This window comes from Cydia pomonella, chromosome 15, assembly GCF_033807575.1.
Source record: "Cydia pomonella isolate Wapato2018A chromosome 15, ilCydPomo1, whole genome shotgun sequence".
NCBI classification, from domain to species: domain Eukaryota; kingdom Metazoa; phylum Arthropoda; class Insecta; order Lepidoptera; family Tortricidae; genus Cydia; species Cydia pomonella.
Window position 1 is genome coordinate 7,538,023 of NC_084717.1, and position 19,867 is coordinate 7,557,889.

Consider the following 19,867-nt stretch of genomic DNA (forward strand, 5'->3'; position numbering starts at 1 on the left):
TTGATTAATGCATGTTTATTCAAATCCCTAAGTATTATGAGAATTTCTTCAGTCTACATTTCATAATATTGGCATATCAGTCTTACTAAAAAAAATAGCAACAATGGAATGTTCATTGATGTTTTACCCTCATCAAAATCATTATCTACTAGGTGTTAAAAAAGTATCAAACAAATATTTATTTTATCAAGTAATTTATTCTGTTTGTCATGATTCTTCTTTCATCATTTCTTCTATGAGCCTCTGCCTCTCAGCTGCCTGCCTCATTTTAGTCATCACTAGTGATTCATAGTCCCTATCTGAAACCAGTGAGGGCCCTGGAGCTTCCCGCTTTGTTGTTAGTACAGGTTTGTCATTTAGCCACTTCAATGTGAGCGGGTTCTCAGGTAAACCTAAAATAAAAATTAAAATATTAGTACTCTCACCATATATCATGAGGCACCTTTACCTGTGGAAAGTCACAAATAAAACTTGGGTATATTTTTATAATTACTGGATTCTAGTGCATTTAAAGTAGTAAACATAAAAAATTACCTTTCTCAAATTCAATGGCCATGTCTGAAGCCTCTTTAGAAGCAAACTCCACTAAAGCACTTCCCTTTTTCTTAGGTGATACAATTAATGCTACAATATCGCCATACTTTTTCAAAAACTTTCTCAATGTTGCTTCATCATAGCCCCCATTGCTTTCATCTGTTTTATCTGCCTTCCATTTAATCTTGATTCTGTTTAAACTTGAGTCCCACACTGGTTCAGTGAGACGGCCGAGGCTTCTCTGTATTTCTTCCTTGACCCTCCTCTGTTCTTCTTGCAGAAGTCTACTACCTTCCTTCTGCAATCTTTGTATTTCAGCAGCCAGCTTTTGCTCATCTGTAAGATTGCTCATTCCGGACCCAGACATAGCTTCTCTTTCTCTCCTTTCAAGATCTTCTTTGAGCTTCTGCCTCTTACTGTCGAGTTCTTTATGCCGGAGTTTTGCAGCTTCTTTAGCGCGCAATACTTTGTCATAAGCGGATCGGGCGGCGGCATCGGTAAGGATCTCCAGAGCCCTTGAGAGCTCGTGAAAAGCTTCTGCTGCTTTTGGGTCATCTGGATTTTTGTCTGGATGGCACTGTAGTGCTTTCTTGCGGTATGCTTTCTTGATCTGAAATTTAATGCAGTGATCATCAGTAAGCAGTAAAAACAATGATTTCACATTTCTTAAACATAAACCATAACATCATCACATGACTTCTTACCTCGGATTCTGTGGCGCTGATAGTAAGATCAAGGATAGCATATAAATCGACATCCTCAATTTTAGTTTTTGCCATTTGAATGTTTTTAATTTAAATAAATACACTGCTAAATGGGAAGCGGACCTAAAATTTCAGGTTGGTAATTTGACGGAGTGACTGACAGTGACATTGACATTAGTAGTGATGTAGCCACGAAATCGTAATACTGATCAAATTTGATTTCTTCCTAATTTTAAAATTGTATAGTGGCCTTTTGTTCTATTTTATTGTTATCATAAAACCATAACTGACGGGCAGACCGAACCATGGCCTTCGTGCGGTCCGAGGCCTGTTCGATCGTGTGGTAATTGTTCTCCGTACATCCATTAAGGACGCAGCTATAGGTAAGAGCGCGAAAAAGATATGCTGACCGTCTCGAGACCGTGGGCCGATACACCCGTCTGCTAGAGCTATTACAGAAAAAACGATTTAAGCGCCAATTACATCCACACTTCCCGATAACAGGCCCGAAATCGGGACTGATAATCGTTTTCCATTTCACGGAATATCAGCATATTGTTATAATATTTTTCACATAGCTTGGGTTTGGTGACAGCTGTTATCTCAATACAATTTCTAACTATGGAAGGTAGAGTCAGTGCCTTTACCTTCCATATTAAATTTCTAACCTTGTTCTAACCTGACAAATACTCTGAAATTATGACGTTTACTTAACACTTGCACTATCAAAATCACTGCCAAATCATCTAAGTCTGACTCTATTGTACTGGGGCCTACCGCAAAAACCGAAATTCGCAAATTGCGGGGATCTTTCTCTTTTACTCTCACTAGGACCAAATTAGATAGACAAAAAAAAATGAACTTTGATTTTTGCGGTAGGCCCCCTGACATACCTAAGCTATTTAAGACCATTTTAAAAATATCTTGGCTTTTTTCATCTTCAAGTTATTTAGCTTATCTGTAACTGTCATTGTGACATACTTCTAACCTAAATATTATTTTCTGTGGCCTTAATACTTACGTGCTTGTGGTATTTGAAATAATTCCAAATAGACTTTACTAATAATTACAACTTATTACTTGCCTTTCATCCTTAATAAAAATCCAAAATGCTGCCACGCACTTTACGTAAGTATTATAAGAAAGGTTTTGTACAATTTGGTTGCTGGTATAGTTGAATTCGTCCATTCTATTGTAAATAATATCTTTTATTTAAAGGACAACCTGTAAAATATGGACTTGTATCATTAAGAAACAGTTCCACAGCAACCCAGGCGGCTGCAGCTCCACAAAATGTGCCTGAAGGTAGGTAAGATACACTGTTCTGCAAGTTGTATGAACCTACTTCCTAATATTTTAATGTAATAAAATGATGTATATAGATAGCATCATCCTGTTTTCATACTACTGAATCATTCCTATATTAACTATTGAACCCCATTATTTTTCTTGTAGAAGCTAACACACAAAGAAAAAATCCTCTGGATAGTCCTGACTTCTTCCAAGTGCACAATTTATTCACTGTGAAGGATTTGTTTGATGCCAGAGTGCACTATGGTCACAAAGAGGGCTCCCTCAATGATTACATGCGGCCATACTTGTATGGTTCGAGACTTGGCCACTTGATATTTGATCTGGATGTTACTGCAGAACATCTTCGTAAAGCTCTCAACTTCACAGCTCATGTTGCCTACAGAGGTGGTATAATCTGCTTCTTTAACAGAAATGCACTAAACGCACATCTTGTTGAAAAAACTGCAAAAGAATGTGGTGAATATGCTCATACTAGATTCTGGCGCGGAGGTATCTTCACAAATGCTAACCACCAGTTTGGTGCGGTCACAAGATTGCCAGATCTCTGCATATTCTTCAACACACAGAATAACATTTTAAATCAACACACAGCAGTAAGAGATAGTGCAAAGATGCTCATACCTACCATTGGCATTGTAGACACAAATTGCAATCCTAATCTAATCACTTACCCAGTACCAGGGAATGATGACACTCCAGCAGCCATTGAACTATATTGCAAACTATTCAAAGGTGCCATACAAAGAGGTAAGGAAGCAAGAATGAAATTCCTACAAGAAACCGAATAAAAACAAATGACTTTCAATAACATTTATTTTATTATTTAGAGTAATAAGGAAATAAATGATATGTAGTTACTTAGTTAAAACAATCTGTTAAACAAAATATACAGTATAACACAATGTACCTATACAAACTCTGATACAAAAAATGCAATAAACTTTTATAATAATAATCTTGACTTTGCTTGAAGCTCAAGAACCTAAACCAAGATGTCCTCTTAATTTGGAAATCACAGACTTATGGAAGGGTAAATCTTTTTTATATACTGCATTTTTGTAGCTCTAAATTTATATCTTATCAAAAGATCCAATCTATTCTCTAAGCTTAACTCTCATAAGGTTATGTAAATTTTAGTATCAGTTTAAATTGATATAATCATAATTCATCAGGTGTAAAAGAATATATTACCTATAGTTTATCACCTAAAGTTTACCATTTTAAAAGTCTGAACTTTTAAGATAGACAAGTGTCAATTTCATTATTACTGTATTCAGAACCCAAATATGTAGAATAAATCTTTATATGCTTTTTGTTTTCTAATAGTTATCACAAGTTATTTCACTCGCGAGTCCTTCCATTCTGGCCCGCAGGACGCAAGCCAGAGATTCGAAATCTTGCAAGGTCCTCACGGTCAAAAAGTTTGGAGACCCCTGGTCTATTCTAAACCTTTTGCAACAGTATTGCAGTAGTCATGAACATGAGTATTTCATGATCTTTTTGAGCGTTATCCCAGGAGGACCTTCCGCATCATATGAGGATGAGGATTGCTGTCTGTTTCCCTACTCTCCCAGCTTCCAGTGATGCATTTGGAGCTGCACAAGTACTGCAGAAGTGGGATTCGGTATTTACCGCAGAAGTCGACGAATTTGATGTGCTCCACACGGTTGTCGAAGAACACGCCTGAAATAATATGCAAGATAAGGTAAAAACTTTTTACTAGACAGCTTGTTAATAGACGGGCGTACCAGGCCGCGATCTTGGTTTAGTCCGCATATTTCTTTTTCGCTCACACTCATAGCTGCGTCCTTACCAGACGTACGGCGAACCACCTTCCACACGATCGGATCGCACCAAGGTCGCGGCCTGGTAGCCCCGTCTATTACTGCCTTAAAAAAGAACAGTTGTCGCGAAAACTCACTTAACGTCAACTTGACAACAACACAATATGGATTGTATCGTCCGAAAAAAAAAGTAAGTAATAAGTAAGTAAATCTTATATCTTTAAACGAGCAATTCTTGTATATATATATATATATATATTTCCGGGATCTCGGAAACGTCTCTAACGATTTTGCTGAAATTTGGTATATGGGGGTTTTTGGGGGTAAACAATCGATCTAGATTAGTCTTATGTTTGGGAAAACGCGTGTTTTCGAGTTTTCATGCGTTTTTCTTTCGACGCAGAATATGGTCGCTAATTTCGTGTTGCCGGCCACTGTCCGTCTGGTCCAGCGGGTTAAGACGCGGACGGCTAGAAACGAGTGTTACGGGTTCGAATCTCGCCCGGTGATTAACTTTTTATTTATTTATATATGTTCAAGTTCATATATAATTTTTAAATTTTTATTGTTTTAGACAAGTTTAATTTAGTAAAAAAATGTAGTTAAGATTATCACCTATACACCACCATATTACAATAAATAGTTATAAGTCGCCCAGGTACTATTATTTATTGCACCAACAATTATACATTTTACATACATGTAAAACTACAAATGTTTTTTTTAACGTCTTGCGTTTTTAGGGTTTCGTACTCATTATCGGTATTAGCAAAATAGAAGGTAGACTTATTATTAGGTACAATACAATTAGTATCAAATATATATTGACAGCCACAGTGGCCAAATATTATCGGAACACGTCCTTACTTCTATGAGTTATATGATAACAAACTGTGTGTTACGATATATTTGGCCACTTCAGTCGACACTACATATTTTGATGTTGACTGTACGGATATATCATGTTTTTCTTCATATCCTCATGGCTGAAGGACGTGACGACTGGACACTCTTCACCGGTCCTCCGCTTTATCTTGGGCCCAGTTCTAGCCTGTAAATGTGGTTTTAGTCTCTGACGTTTTTCTGTCCGCCCAACGCATGGCCATACGTCCATCCTTACGCTTCCTGGGCATGAGGTCAGTGATTATGAGCTCTTCCAGACTATCTGGCCCTGTCCTGCTCAGATGGTCGAAGAAACCAAGTACACGTTGGGCGCAAATAGTGGAGAGCCTCGTTTTAATGGTTAGTTCGTCGAGAATAGATGCATTTGTGTGGCGCATATCATGTTAGAAAGGGAATACATTGAAATCTAACTATATAATGCCTCGACTTTTTGATTGTAAAAAATACTCACCTTTGCACTTAGGATTAACGCAGCACTGCGCTGCGCTTAAATAGTTAATTAGGTCCCTCGGAACCTCTCCGGGCAAAGTTGGGATCTCATGTAGTTTGATGGTTCGGCCAGCGAGTTCTAGTAGCGAGGGGGGCTGCAATGTCATGTCTCGAACGAACCTCACCACGAGAGGGTTGTCTCGGAGACTGAGCTATAAAAAAAATTTAGGTAATTTGTAAATTGTGGTATTTCATAGAAATAATTAAATACACTTAAGGACAGAGAATGAAATCAACACATGTTTTTTATGATATAGGATGCAAGCGAGCAGACGAATCACCTGATGGAAAGCGATTACCGTCGCCCATAGACACCCACAACACCTGAGGGGTTGTAAGTGCGTTGCCGGCATTTAAGATGAGTGTACGTTCTTTTCTTGAAGGTATAAATAGTTATAATGATGGAAATGGTAATTATAAATAGCTGACTGTCACATTATAAAACGATTATAAAATCGCCGAAAAGTGAAGTGGTCTCTTTTAAGGTCAGCGCAGACGCATCCGGTGTGAACAGACCTATAGGCTTTCTGAATTTGATTTTATCTTGTGAATTCTAAGTAGGGAACTATTTCTGTGGTTGTTTATTATTTTTTACAATTAAAAGCGAATTTTTTATCGTTGGCCGATACCGCTTTTAGCTCGTGACAAGTTGTTATTATAAATTCGTTAAAAATATTATGCTTCACTGATAAACATCGCCTTCTCGTATAATTATACATTATAGGTAATATAATAAGTTTAGCGATCGAGCATACGTAGTCGCTAACGTAACCGTGAGTGTCTACTCGTGGTACGGCTACAGCGTACAGCACATAATTTAGAAATTTGATGTATGTTTTTAGCCTTTTACGATAAATGTGATAAATGTTTCTAACATTCTCGTCCAGCCAGTGACATCACACGTGCACGATAACGGGAGCAATATAACGCGCAATATATTGTGTTGCAGATAGTAAATTATTTACTAAGTAGTTCACACAATTTCTTTGCTAGTTTCCTTAAAATATTTCATTTTACGCAGTTACCGCTTGCGATTAATCGCGTGCAAGACAGTCACAACTCGAACTGCGCGTTTCTCTAGACTAGACAAACAGGGCAATGTATTAATCGTTTTACAATCCTCTTTTATTAATGAATGATTCTATTCGTGGTTGTAAAATATATTTAAAAAACCCAACAACAACGCTCTATGCCAACAAAATCCATTTTATGCCAAAAATGTCCTACATCATTTTGGAAAAGAGCTGATAGGTACTTTTCAAATGTTGGATCGATTTCTATGAAACATAGCTAAGCACCACCGCAGGAAAATTTCCTTTCTCGTGATAATTTTTTTAGTTATTAAGTTTAGGATTAAGTAACATATGTCCCTTATTGTATGCCCTAACAGGGTATCATGTACCTACTAACTCTAAAAAATAAGATCTTTATGTACTGATGAACATAATAAAGCAATAGATTAAATAAATAATGAATAAAAAAAACCGCGTCGAAATCGGCCCATCTGTAAGAGAGCTACGATGCCACAGACAGACGTTTCTTTGCGTCGTTGGGGGTTTAAAAAAAACGAATAGGTTTAATTAGCGGTACAAAATTGCCACAATTCAACGCTTAACATTAGGAATAATTTAATGATGACAGAATGATGTACTTGACCACTGGTGGTTCCTGAGAGCATCCGAAGATAAATAAATAGAACAACCATTGGCTTAAAGCATTTAACCAACTGGAGACGCCTTGTCTATAAATTTCTGTACATAACAGTCTGCCCATGCGGGGGAGGGGTGCGTCAAATCGTATAAATAGTCATGTCAGATTAATGTTCCCGCCGAGGTTTTCGACAGCTTACGCTCTTAAAGGCGACTCCGGTTGGTTAAACGCTCTAAGACCGTCGGTCCTTCACAATTTTTTTTCGAGCGTTCCCTTGTCACTGAAAGGTCTTTCAGAAATCTTTGGTCTTATCTTATAGTTTTCGGGGGCCCTTGCAGATACACTTCGACCCATAGGGATCTTTTGTGTAACTACCCCCTTAGGAAAGATCCCTCAACTACTCAAGAGCTTTTCCGACCATATGGTCGATGGTGATGGAGATGCCAGATGATTAAGCTCATGGGTAGCATTTTGAATTCCTTTGGTTCCAGATAGGCTGCTCCATAGTCCTTCATTCTTTGTCTGGCGAGGGCGTGACATTCACACGTCAGGTGTTTTACTGTATCTGCCTCTTCGCCACACATTCGACAATCGGTGTTCTCAGAGTGTCCCATCTTGGCCAAAACTGCTTTGACCCCGTAATGGTCAGTAAACACCCCTGTTATCATTTGGAGTTGTCTTTTGCTAAGTTGCCATAGTTTTTTGCTCCAACCGGAGTCTACTCCTTGCATAAAGAGCTTTGAGTGCTTTATACCTGTCAGTCTGACCCATTCTTTTTGATGTTTGGATCTTTGGTCTTAATCGCAGAATTGTTATCTATCTGAAATGGAAATAATAATATCATACTTATTTACCTCTGTTAGACATTTTAACTTGATGATTTGAGTAGGCAGTGTCTTAAGTTTGTTTCTGTGGATGAGCAGCGACCGTAGCTGGTTCAGGTTTGCTATGCTATTCGGGAGCTGCTCTATAAGGTTGTCGCTCAACACCAAGGCCTGCAGACCCGTCAGCCTTCCAACTGCATCAGGGACTTCGATGATTTGGTTTCCTCCTAGTGAGAGAATCTGTAAACTGCAAAGACATGGCCCATTAGATTTAGATAGTGTTCAGTGGAGATATTGCCACTTAAATCATTAGAGCTATTTAGGGAAAACTATAAGAAACAAGAAGAAGTACCTCAAGGTAGGTAGTCATTTTGTCAAGGAAAGTTTTTGTAGTGACGGTTAATGATTGCTTCTGGGTATCTAGTTATTCCCCATGTCATATACCATGGCGGGATTCTACTTAAGACGGTCATTAGGCGTAAACAACTAAACAATACGAGTAGTGATGACAACAAAAGATACCCGGCAAACTTTTCTTGCGGGGCGCGGCGTTGTCTTTTGTAACTGTCCAGGCTTGATCCTTTTGTGTTATTATTTGACAGTCATATCAACCTTTTAAAAATATTTTTAAACTAGTTGTTGTTGGACTTGTAGGGACTGTATCCTATCACATACTTACAATCGATCAAGGCTAGACGTTATTAAATAGGTAAATACCTAATTAAGTTTTTACTGTTATACGCAAAAAAAGGTAATTGTTTAAACTGTCTATACGACTTTTTCTTTTTATTATTGAAAGTTTTTAACCTTTAACATAAATATTTCGCTCGCTCGACCCGACATTACTTCACTGTAGGTAATACCACCATACGCTGACTTTGAAGAGCAGAGCTCGTAAATCAATTGTTAAACAAAAGATCAACATTATGGTTCTCTTTGTACAGTTTCAAGTGGAATCCCGCCATGGTAAATGAAATGGGGTATAGCTACATATATGTAAAGGTGCGAAGTGAAAATGCCGTGTTAGAACAGGTATGTAAGTTTCGTATCGGCACATTTATATTCTCGTCGTCGTTCGTAAATAATTATGGTCATTTAAAGGGAAAACATATTTCCTTATGTACAATTCACATTTATGAATACCTACTATTATATCCTTTAGAAGACTCGTCTGTCCCAGCCCAGATAACGTAATATCCTTAGGTGCTATCATCGTGTGACATGACTGTGCGTCTGGCGAGATAAGAACCCGCGAATAATTTTACTTATAGCCTGATCCAGTTTCGCAAGTCATTATGTTATGTTGTTCACACTATTGGTCTTTGGAGCTGATGTTTACGTATGTTTACCTACTTTAAGAACCGGGTTAAATCGATACATATTATTTATTAGGTACCTACGTACGTAATACGTAGTAGATATGGTGTTTATTGATTTATTGAGAGTACCTAATTATATGTTTTGACGTGTGATTTCATAGAATAATCGGAATCCACAAACATATTAGGTACTTATAGATACTTTAGCGTCATCCATTAATTAAGTCACACGTTTACTGGGAGGGACGGTGTCAAAATGTGACATGAGAAAAAAAGATAAATAAATATCTTTACAGGCCGCTTGTTGTCTACCTCTATCTTTAACGAGTTTCATTATTCAATAAAGCTATGGTAATAAGCACTCAAAGGTAATTTGTAGCCAGTGGCGGAGCGTGAATTTAGCCGTGGGCGAAGAATGCTTCTGTGGCCCTTTTCTTTCAATGTGACAAGGGGGAGGCAGGAGTCACAAACTTTGTGACTTCACTTTAACTACATCTGTAACCGAAAATGTATTTATATTTTTTTTATTCGCTGTATTTAAACAAAATTGTAACGTCATACCAGGGGGGAGGGGTTTGCAAAATATAACCAGGAGGGGGGAGGGGTTAGCAAAATATAACCAGGAGGGGGGAGGGGTAAACCTATAAATTCGTGTGACGTAATTAATAGAGGGCCCCTTTAGGAATCTCATTGGCAATGGCAAAGGAATCTTATTATACCATTGTGCATTGTTTTAGTTTTCACGCTTTTGGTTCATGTTTCTATCGTGATAGGTAGGTATTATCTTTCTATCAATACTTTCCACCTGACTTATCTGGGGATTGTGAGCAGATAAATAGGAGTTAGATAACGATTTGTGTTTAATTCATTGATATACCTAGACAGGTGACTTTACCAGCTCATGAGCTCAGGTTATATTATAGGGATTATGCATATTCATAGTTTATAAAACTTACAAATTTACATCTCTTATCGATTTAGAATCAACCTAAAATTACGCATACAACAGGGTGTGCGCACCCTGATGCCAATCGTTCACGCTCCTTAGCATAGTTATCTCTATCACTCTTCCAGATTAGTGCGACAGAGACAATTGCGTTTCGTTCGCTACGGAGCGCTAACGATTGCCATCTTGTCTACGCACCCAGGTTGCCTTGAAGAAATCGCTTTTTATCTTTACAGGCCGCTTGTTGTCTACCTCTATCTTTAACGAGTTTCATTATTCAATAAAGCTATGGTAATAAGCACTCAAAGGTAATTTGCAGCCAGTGGCGGAGCGTGAATTTAGCCGTGGGCGAAGAATGCTTCTGCGGCCCTTTTCTTCGAATTTGCATTACCAAGGCAATTAAAAGGCCCGTGAGGCCTCCTTAAGCGCGAGGCCGTGAGCGAGGGGCCGCTTTGCCCTCACCGATATAGCTAAAGTCAGACCAAGATAAGTTGGCAGCGGTTTTGATAGCCTAGACGGTGCAAGTGTCAACAAAACGTCATAATTACATAGAAGTTTGACCTTTTAATAACCCGTGCACCGTCTGAGCTATCAAAATCGCTGCCAACTTATCTTGGTTTGACTCTAGGCTACTGTTTGTAGCAGGGCGTAAAACTTATTAGTATTTTTGGTTAGGAAGACCGTCACAGGGAAGGACTCTCGTATTTATATACGTACGTCGCTTAGACACAGTCCGTAAGAGAGAGCTTCCCTCCTACTGCTCCATCGTCTTTCTAGAAGTGGAGTAGGGTGTACAAACGCTAAAGTTAGAAGCGACGAAAGAACAGGTCTTCACCACATTGACCTTATGTACACGAGTATATTCTTTTGTCTAGACGCTACAGGTTACGGGCGGTTCTCAAATGGTACCTGTATCTGGTCTGCGTGAAAGCCATAGCCATAGCGTATCTTCTCACCATAATATGACGCAAGAAGTTAATACAGAACGTAAAGTATAAACATGTTTGTTTAAATTAGCATGGACTACACGCTGTGCCAGTCACGTCGTTTTGTGAACCCGACTCATGGGTACGTATTAGAATAACATTCGCTGTAACAAAGAGCTTCACTTCTCGAAAATGTAAACATTGTCTACTGTGAAGGTAACCTATCTATTAAGTCAGTCTTAACCAATGGCTGCTACTTTGTCGCTTAGGAATTAGAAAAAATCTTATTTAAGCAATGGGTGTGCTGAGGTTCCTTTTTTTGGACGGAGTGGGAATGCTTTTACGCACAGTGTGTGGCCCTCTGGCCCTACCCCAGTGGCGAATTTTGCGTAGCCTCGGCCGTCATCGACCACGGGCCCCTTATTAATTACCAGCTGCTCTTTTGTCAGCACATTTACCTATACTTAGATTGCCGCCCTAGGCCCGGGCTTACTTGAGCCGAGCCTTAGGGCAAATCCGCCACCGCCCTACCCACAAAACTCACTCCGGCGTTTCTTCCTCTTTGCCGTTCGCGAGGGCGCCATGGGATCGAGAATATTCCAATATTTTCCTGTGGTTCTTAACTCTTCACTTGGCTAAACTTTTTAAGTATGTCAATTTACCCTACACACAACAACATCCTACTTATAAATGTGAAAGTAACTCTGTTTATTTGTCTGTCACCTCTTCTCGTTCAAACTGATGAACAGATTCAGATGATTTTTTGTAGAAGATAGTAGAAACCAAAACCAAAGTAGCCGACGTAGTCCTGACAGCCGCTAGGCTTTAATTGGACTGGGCCGGACATATCTGCCGTACGCCAAACGACTTTTAGTAGTAGTAGTAAACTTTTTATTGTACAAAAACACATAATAAAAGGAACTTATAATAAGGGAAAGCTAAGTACAAAGGCGAACTTATCCCTTCCAGGATCTCTTCCAGTTAAACTTTGAGCAGAGATGAGAGGGTCACGCAAACTACTAGTGGACACCAAACATGTGCGGCGTTACGGCAGACCTCGAAGGAGATGGCGGCACGATCTTGACGTCTTTCGGAAAGATTGGCCTAATACTGCCATAGACCGAGACGCGTGGAAGAAAGAGAGGGAGGCTTTTGCCCAGCAGTAGGACACAACAGGCTAACAAATATGATTAATAATAATATGTCCAATATGTTAATATGATGAACACGATCATCTGAAGTGTTAAATAAGACCTAACATTTCAGTTATCTATGTCGGGTGACACCCCTGACCTATGACACTTTACTGTAACAATTTCGCATGCCTTTCAAATTGGCAATAGTGTCATTAGATAATTGTAAACATCTTTAGCAATAAAATCTGTAGTAATAAAATCAATCATTTAACTACGCAGCCTTCCACGAGTATTTACAATGTAAATATGTAAACGATACAATGTCTCAATAAAACTTGTTGTATTGCGATGACTAAACTAACCTCGTTGCGAAAACACTTCTGCTAACCCGTTTTATTTTAACCCTTTGTTCAGCTGCAACAATATATTTTTTTAATAAAATTGTCACACGTCATATCAAGAGACCTAAACTTTTTTCATTATTTTTTAAACTATTCTAAACATTTGAACGGCCTACATATAAAAAAAATAGACAATTAACGCCTCTTCACCTCTTTTAAGTCCTGCTAAAATTCTGCTTAAGAACAAAATATACTACCCATATGATGTCATTAATAGAGATCTTTTTTTGCATACCAGTATGTTACATACATGGACCCTGGAAAGGGTGTAGCAATATCCGATTGTAATTTTATACCTACTTCACGCGTCGAATGATGATCCCGATGACAAACCAAGTCGCTTAATTATAAAAAAATATTGAATATGCATGTTTTTACCTACTTAAATGTTACATTTGTAAATAAATTAATGTGCGCTATAGCGCACTATGTGCGCTATTGGAAGTAGGTATACCTACTTCCAAAAAATGTCTGCAAATATTTCACGTGACAGCTGCAGGCTGCAGCTCATTGGAAACGCGAGGTTGTGTGGGGGTCCTTAGTTCTCTATTTGGCATAAATACAAACAAGCCTCTTATCTGTGTAATGATAAGCACTCTGCTTATAGTTTAGTATTGAATTTAGGAACAGTACCTATTATACCTACCGAAAATTCTGCAGTAAATTGGTTCTGTTTGTTGGTAAGTGTTAGGTAATTATACTTTTTAGGAGGTAAAAAAGTTTTTACCATATAAGATGAAGACTTACCTGTTGAGTTTCCATATATCCTTTGGTATATTGACTATATTATTTCCGCCCATATAGAGATAACGCAGTGATGTTAACTCCATTACTTGCTCTGGGAAAGAGCTGAGTTGGTTCCCGCTAAGATTGAGTTCCTTTAAGGTGTTTTTCGCGGAGAAGAAGCATTTTGGTAGCGATTCGTTGGTGAGTAAGTTGTGTTTGGCTATGAGGGATGTCAGCGGGCAGTATTTCAGCAGGTCAGGGAGAGTCTTGAGCCTGTTGTGACTGACGTCCAATATCTTCAAGTTGCAAAACCTGTTTATAGTGTCGGGCAATGCGCTGATTCTGTTGCTGTATAGGAGAACGATCTCGTAATTTTCTGCGCAGTCCTTCTCATCGACGATCCCTTTTAGTTCCAGTGCCAGACCGTTCGTGTCTAGCAACTGGTTGGACAGGTCCAGAGTCTTTTGTTCCCTACTGTCGCTATCACAGCTGTCGGATGTGTAGCACTCCATTTTGTAAGATGTTGACAATAAATTCGTTACGTTCTGCACTGAAGTGTTCAATCACATTATAATTATGAGCTACGGGTGTATCCGCGCGCCTTAGCTCGAGGCGCGCGCGCAACTGCCTGTGCCTCCGCGGCCGCCTCGCGCCCCTCGCGGTGCGCGGAGGACAGATCAAGCGATCAAGCCGCCTCGCTTTGATTACCTAATTGAAGTTGGTTGGTGGCCCTCTAGACGTGTGACTATGCGAAGAGCTGAATAGCGTTGTATCATGAAGGTCATGTGCATCGCCATTCGTATGGATATGCAATATTTTGTGTATTCTAACCTTGTTTGCGCATTAGGTACATTACATAGATGAATTAAATTGGGTGGGTGTTTTACTTACATACCAACTTTTTTTGTACGCTCACTCTTAATATTTTAACTCTATCTGCCAAGCTTATACACGGTTTTCTTACTTAACAAGTAACAGGTTTTATATTGGTACGAATACGAAACGCTGGTCAAACATTTATATTTAATTTTAAACCTAACGTAAAACCAAAAATTGCGCGTTTTGGCGTTTTTGACATTGACATAAGGTCGAAGGACAATTTTTGGATCACAGGGATCACATTAATTAGGCATAGTTTCCACGAGAAAATGATGTTAAAAATGTGACAATCATGCTAACTGGACTTTACATACGAACGTATTGTGATTGTGAACACTTGCCCTAAAATACCATAGACAATATATGTACTGCTTTATCACAGGAGTAAATTTAGCAGAATACTAATGTTAGATGGCGCTGCAAGCCTCTAGCTTTCATGTGACGTCATCTTCGTTCAATGATCGAACGTCCGAGCGAACGCCGAAACTAGCCGAACTAGTACAAGACTGAAGAAATCAAGAAACTAAAAATCTGTCGTTCACCTTAGTGATGTAAATTTTGAAAATTCAACAAAATGATAATGTAAAAGCTTAATAAGACAATCTTGTTTTGATTTTAATTGTATCTTAGTGATATTGTTTTGACTGTAACACCCATAACTCTGTATTTCGTCGGCAAAGTGAGAGAGTTCAGTGCGAGTGCAAGGGTGGTAACGAGAAATGTGAAGTATCTATGAAGTTCAGGATTCTAAAGCCTTTTATTTTATACCTATAATAATGAGCGGACGCCCTAGGACCACGTCATTCGCCGAGGGCAGCAAATCCGTTCGAAAGACATTCGATAATCAACCACCAAAACCACTAGGAGGGGTAAAAATCAGCAGTAAGTATCCTCTACCTAACCATTCTTTTGTCGGCCATCGTGATTTCCTACGCCTGTGACGTATCAGAATACTGACAATTTCAAATATGGCTGCAAACTGCCACAATTCATCCTAAAATTAAGGTTGTGTGTTACTGTAATTAGAAATAATCAATATCTGGAGCGTTTTGTGTCCGAAGCATATCAAAAATGGCCACAGCCTGTGGTTCGATTCTGCCACATATGCCTCGGCGTGACAGTTAGCACGTCAAAATAACTTAGTTAAAAAGTGCGTAGTATTTTATAACATCTCTGGAACAAGGGAAGATGTATTTCCGTCGCCGCCTCAATGTCTCAGGTGGCGGCTGTCGAGTCCATTTTGTGCAGTTGCTAAGCAATTTCTGGTTAATTACTAGTAATTTTACTATCTCTTTGAGGTTACTTCATGACGTAATTTAAATAGTAGTACAGTATCATTGATATACTTTGTAATAAAGTAGGAATACGACATTAACTAGGCGCATACTATATAGGTATTTGACAGCTGTAGCTCTGATGTATCTGCATAGGCTAGACATATATATCATGGGCTAACCCTACCTTTACATTACATTACATTTTCAAACCAGACCAGTAGGGCTAAGATGGTCAGCTCTTTATCATTTGTCACCATGCCTGTCACGTTCTAACAAGTATGTAAGTGAGAAAGTGACGGGCATAGTGACAAGTGATAAAAATGGAACCATGCTGCCACCGCTGATAGAAATATACATGTATGATTGTTTTCAAAGTGGGATTTCAGAATATTTAATATGTCATAATTTCTTGTAACCTCCACTAATTTACTTAAACAACTTGAGTTTCATGGATACAACCCTATTAGCGGTCTAACACAGGATAATTTTATCTCTTACAACATAATGATAATTATTTTGAATTTATTAAAAAAATGTTTGTTACATTTGTTACACAAGATTGAACTGAATGCATGATCATTTTGTCTTTCTGTGATACAACTCTTGAGTTCACAGATATAATTTTGTAGTATTATTGAGCTGGGGTTAGGTAAATTCCGATTCATTTTCTTCCTCCCAAACCTAATAATCCTTTCAAGGGCAGGCAGCCAGTGAAAGATTAATTAAGTGAACTGAATTTGAAATTTAACTTCTCATTAGAACAACTGAAAAATATGTAATCCTAATGAAGTCTGCATTCTACCTGAACTGATAATATTAATTATATATCATTTTGCTTTTCATTTATAAGCAATTATATAATCTTAGACATAATAAGAATGCATTAAGACTGTTACTGCTATATTTTTGTTTTTACATCCTTTGAGCAAGCTAAGCTATGTGTATGCCAAGTAAAATACCAATATGGATAACACAAAGTTATTTCCATTTTTATTTCCAAATCTACCTTCTATCGAACCTATAATCAACCCTTTTTTTTATGAGAGCCCAGGCCGCTATATGAATTTGCTTAAAGGTGACATTCGGTTGGTAAGGTTATGTATCTATACCAGGATCACCTTTCAGGCTACATAAAGAAGCCTGCATCCGCAGGTTGAGTATGGCTGATTTATCAGTTTTGTTAGCCAGAACTTATTTGATTTACATTTTCATTGAGATCAGTGGCAATCAGTTGTTATAGATGCTTGACCACTAAGCACTGAAGTTAATATAGGGAATGCTCTCAGGACTGAATTTGTATGGCCCAAACTGGAAATTCCATTGTTTCCTATACAAAATCAATCCAGAAAATGTCCTGGATTGATTTTGTATTGAAAACGAGTCATGGAAGCACACCCAAAATAAAGGTATTAAATATTGTTGAAACGGAATGAAACTATGAATCAAGATGAGGAAAATGCACTGAGTATGTGTAAATATCTATTTTAGATAATGTGATTTGCAATCCTATTTTTAATTAATTAAGCAGAAAATGTTGATATGAAATCTGGGTGGATCAAACAAGCACTAATCACTAGTGGCTCTGTGAGCTGTACTCCTCACATACCTCACAACCATAGCTTAAACCTAATCAAACATGTACCTCGCCTTTTTGAAAAAAAAGGCTTAAAAAAATTATTAATCATCAAGTCTGCTCACATAATTTTACGAGGAACGGTTGAGAATTGTGAGGAGAACATGTGATGTAAGCATTTTTGCCCAAGTTGAAATGGAGACCTTCGCTAACACTCCATCAATAAAGATTATTCAACTTAGACATTACAGCAGGAAATTAAAAAAAAGAATCCTCGACATTATTAATGTTGAGGTCTCAATTCTGATAAGAAGAGCATGAAGAATCATTTTTAAAATAATTTTATAATTGTGGTGACTAAAAATATATGCAAACAAACTCAGATCTTCAAATTCTCATGTACTTGAAAATAAATTCTGTACCTCCCTCAGAAAGCCTATTGGCACATTGGCAGTAGCAATAATAAGTATGGATTTGGAGTGTATATGGGACCATTGGGATGAAATAGGGTAGGCAATAAGATAAGGTGTGTAATGGGGTATAAAATAAAATAAAATGTCATTGAAATTATCAAGATCTAAGATTCTTTACTACATTACGCTCATGCACTCTTTTAAGCGTGGGCTCATCATCCTAAATATGACAAATAAATAATATTAATAAGCTACATCCATAATTTCAATATTTATTAATAACCACAATTTTATTAATAACATTTAATTCAATTTCAAATTAATATATTGAGTGTTTCAAATAAACCTTAAAAAACGACAAGCCCATTAACAGATAACGGAAACAAAAACCATAGCCAGGAGTAGCAAAACTCTCCCTCTTTGGTGATATGATTGCGGCTCTACTCTTGCAACTCGCACTTAGCTCTATAAGACCACTGAAAACATAATTTGCGGCTCTTTAATAATTCTAATATTGGCGATTTCTACTCCAACTGGCTTTTTTCTCAAAAGTTAGCCGACCCCTGCCATAAACCACACTTAAAAAGGTGGAACTTATTCCATGCATCCTCTACACTTAGCAATTAGCAATTTTGCTTATTTTAATTCATGTGTTTATTGTAATAATGTAATTATCGGAGATATAATATCATCTGAATAATTATCTATGTTACGATCGACGTGCAAAATAGAACAAAGAGAAGGATTTACGAAAAATATTTTGTATGTATAGAAACAACTGAATTTATTATTTCTAAAAGTATACTTCTGAGAGAGCATTGCTCTTAGAAAGAAAATCAGGAGACTTAAATCTCAATCATACTAAAATTTCGTGAGATTTGACTGAAACCACTTTTCCCTATGTTTGCTGGACCCCGCAGCAAACATAGGGAAAAGTAGTTTTTAGGGTCACAAACTACATGATGTAGTTAAAAACTCAATAGTCCATTAACACAATTTGATCTGCTGAAGCTTTTAAGAATGATTGGGTTACATAACATTAATATAAAGATTCATTCCATCGCGCCCACGGCACCAAACCTTCACACACGCTACTAATCAGAGTTGATTGTGCGTGGCTTTACGAATACAAGTGGTGGTGATTTATTAGTAAAAATTCCTATTGGTGGGCTAGAAAGCAGGCTAATTACCGTGTATTTACCAACCAATAAAGTTAACAAAAATAATTAAGTAGGATAAATTTATATCTATTCTGCACGAAAATTTTATATAAATAGTATGACTCAATATGACTACCCATTTTGGCGCAAAAAGTTACTAGGCGGGTCCACACAGACCGAGCATACGCGCGAGGCAAAACGGTCAGTGTAGACGTGCCTCGGCGGAAGCGGCGAGGCACGTCTACAGTGGCCGTTTTGTGCGCTATGCTGGCTGTGTGGCCTATTGAACTTCGGACCTTCCGAGTAACTTGCCGTTTTTACAAGATTTTATTTAACTTGCCCTGTTAGTATGTAGTTAGTTAGGGTCAGTTGCACCAAACCGTCTGTTACCGTTAAAACGTTCGCTAAATCTTATTGTATGGGAAGTTTCATAGATCTCTGCTGCGTGACGTTGATCACGATCAATCTGTTAATTGTGGTTGGCGCAACTGGCTCTTAGTGCTGGTTTAGTTAGTGTGAGTCAAATCTTGGAAGCTAAATTTTACCCAATTCCCGATTGAGCTGAAAATTTGCATACATATGTAAGACGGGTGTCAATGCAATAGGTATGAGGTACCATCGAGCTGATCTAATGATGGAGATAGGAGGTGGCCATAGGAACTCTGTGATGAAATAGCGCGACCTACTTGTGTTTGGGGTTTTTATAATTGTCTCGATGAGTATTAGTTGCCTTGCCTGTGGTGATGATCTTTTTTTCTTTCCGGCCGATTTCGACCATGGCGACCACTTCGACTCCTAGTTAGCTCGGAGCTCATGCGCCCGAAGATGGCTGACATAGCCGATCTTTGAGGTGAACCCCCGCGCACATTGAGGGCACGTGAGGACACCAGCTAGGTAGTGGTAGTGAAT

The 19,867-nt window shown here is 38.2% G+C and overlaps 4 protein-coding genes across 11 annotated transcripts in view; 2 read left to right on the forward strand and 2 right to left on the reverse strand.

Moving 5' to 3' along the window:
• Positions 1-11: 11 nt before the first annotated feature.
• Positions 12-1,437, reverse strand: LOC133525685 (dnaJ homolog subfamily C member 17). Its single transcript, XM_061862031.1, has 3 exons — positions 1,239-1,437; positions 535-1,144; positions 12-392 (listed from the first exon to the last, which is right to left on the reverse strand). The coding sequence occupies exons 1-3, from the start codon at positions 1,311-1,313 to the stop codon at positions 208-210; spliced, it is 870 nt and encodes a 289-aa protein (XP_061718015.1). The 5' UTR covers positions 1,314-1,437; the 3' UTR covers positions 12-207.
• A 769-nt stretch (positions 1,438-2,206) lies between these two features.
• LOC133525687 (small ribosomal subunit protein uS2m) lies at positions 2,207-3,409 on the forward strand. The gene is made up of 3 exons (XM_061862032.1): positions 2,207-2,366; positions 2,457-2,543; positions 2,694-3,409. Exons 1-3 carry the CDS (start codon positions 2,348-2,350, stop codon positions 3,338-3,340), a joined length of 753 nt encoding a protein of 250 aa, XP_061718016.1. The 5' UTR covers positions 2,207-2,347; the 3' UTR covers positions 3,341-3,409.
• On the reverse strand, positions 3,352-14,709 carry LOC133525684 (leucine-rich repeat-containing protein 58). The gene is made up of 4 exons (XM_061862030.1): positions 13,678-14,709; positions 8,233-8,449; positions 5,691-5,880; positions 3,352-4,235 (listed from the first exon to the last, which is right to left on the reverse strand). Exons 1-4 carry the CDS (start codon positions 14,166-14,168, stop codon positions 4,060-4,062), a joined length of 1,074 nt encoding a protein of 357 aa, XP_061718014.1. The 5' UTR covers positions 14,169-14,709; the 3' UTR covers positions 3,352-4,059.
• Positions 14,710-15,006: 297 nt separating this feature from the next.
• The window catches only part of LOC133525683 (glycogen synthase kinase-3 beta), a 45,210-nt gene continuing 40,349 nt past the window's right edge, over positions 15,007-19,867 (forward strand). For 2 of the 8 annotated variants that reach the window (XM_061862017.1, XM_061862018.1), the window contains exon 1: positions 15,007-15,417. In XM_061862017.1, coding sequence (XP_061718001.1) covers positions 15,312-15,417 — 106 coding nt within the window. In that variant the 5' untranslated portion in view covers positions 15,007-15,311. The remainder of the gene's footprint in view (positions 15,418-19,867) is intronic. The other 6 variants (XM_061862019.1, XM_061862022.1, XM_061862025.1 and 3 more) reach the window with 4 other exon arrangements.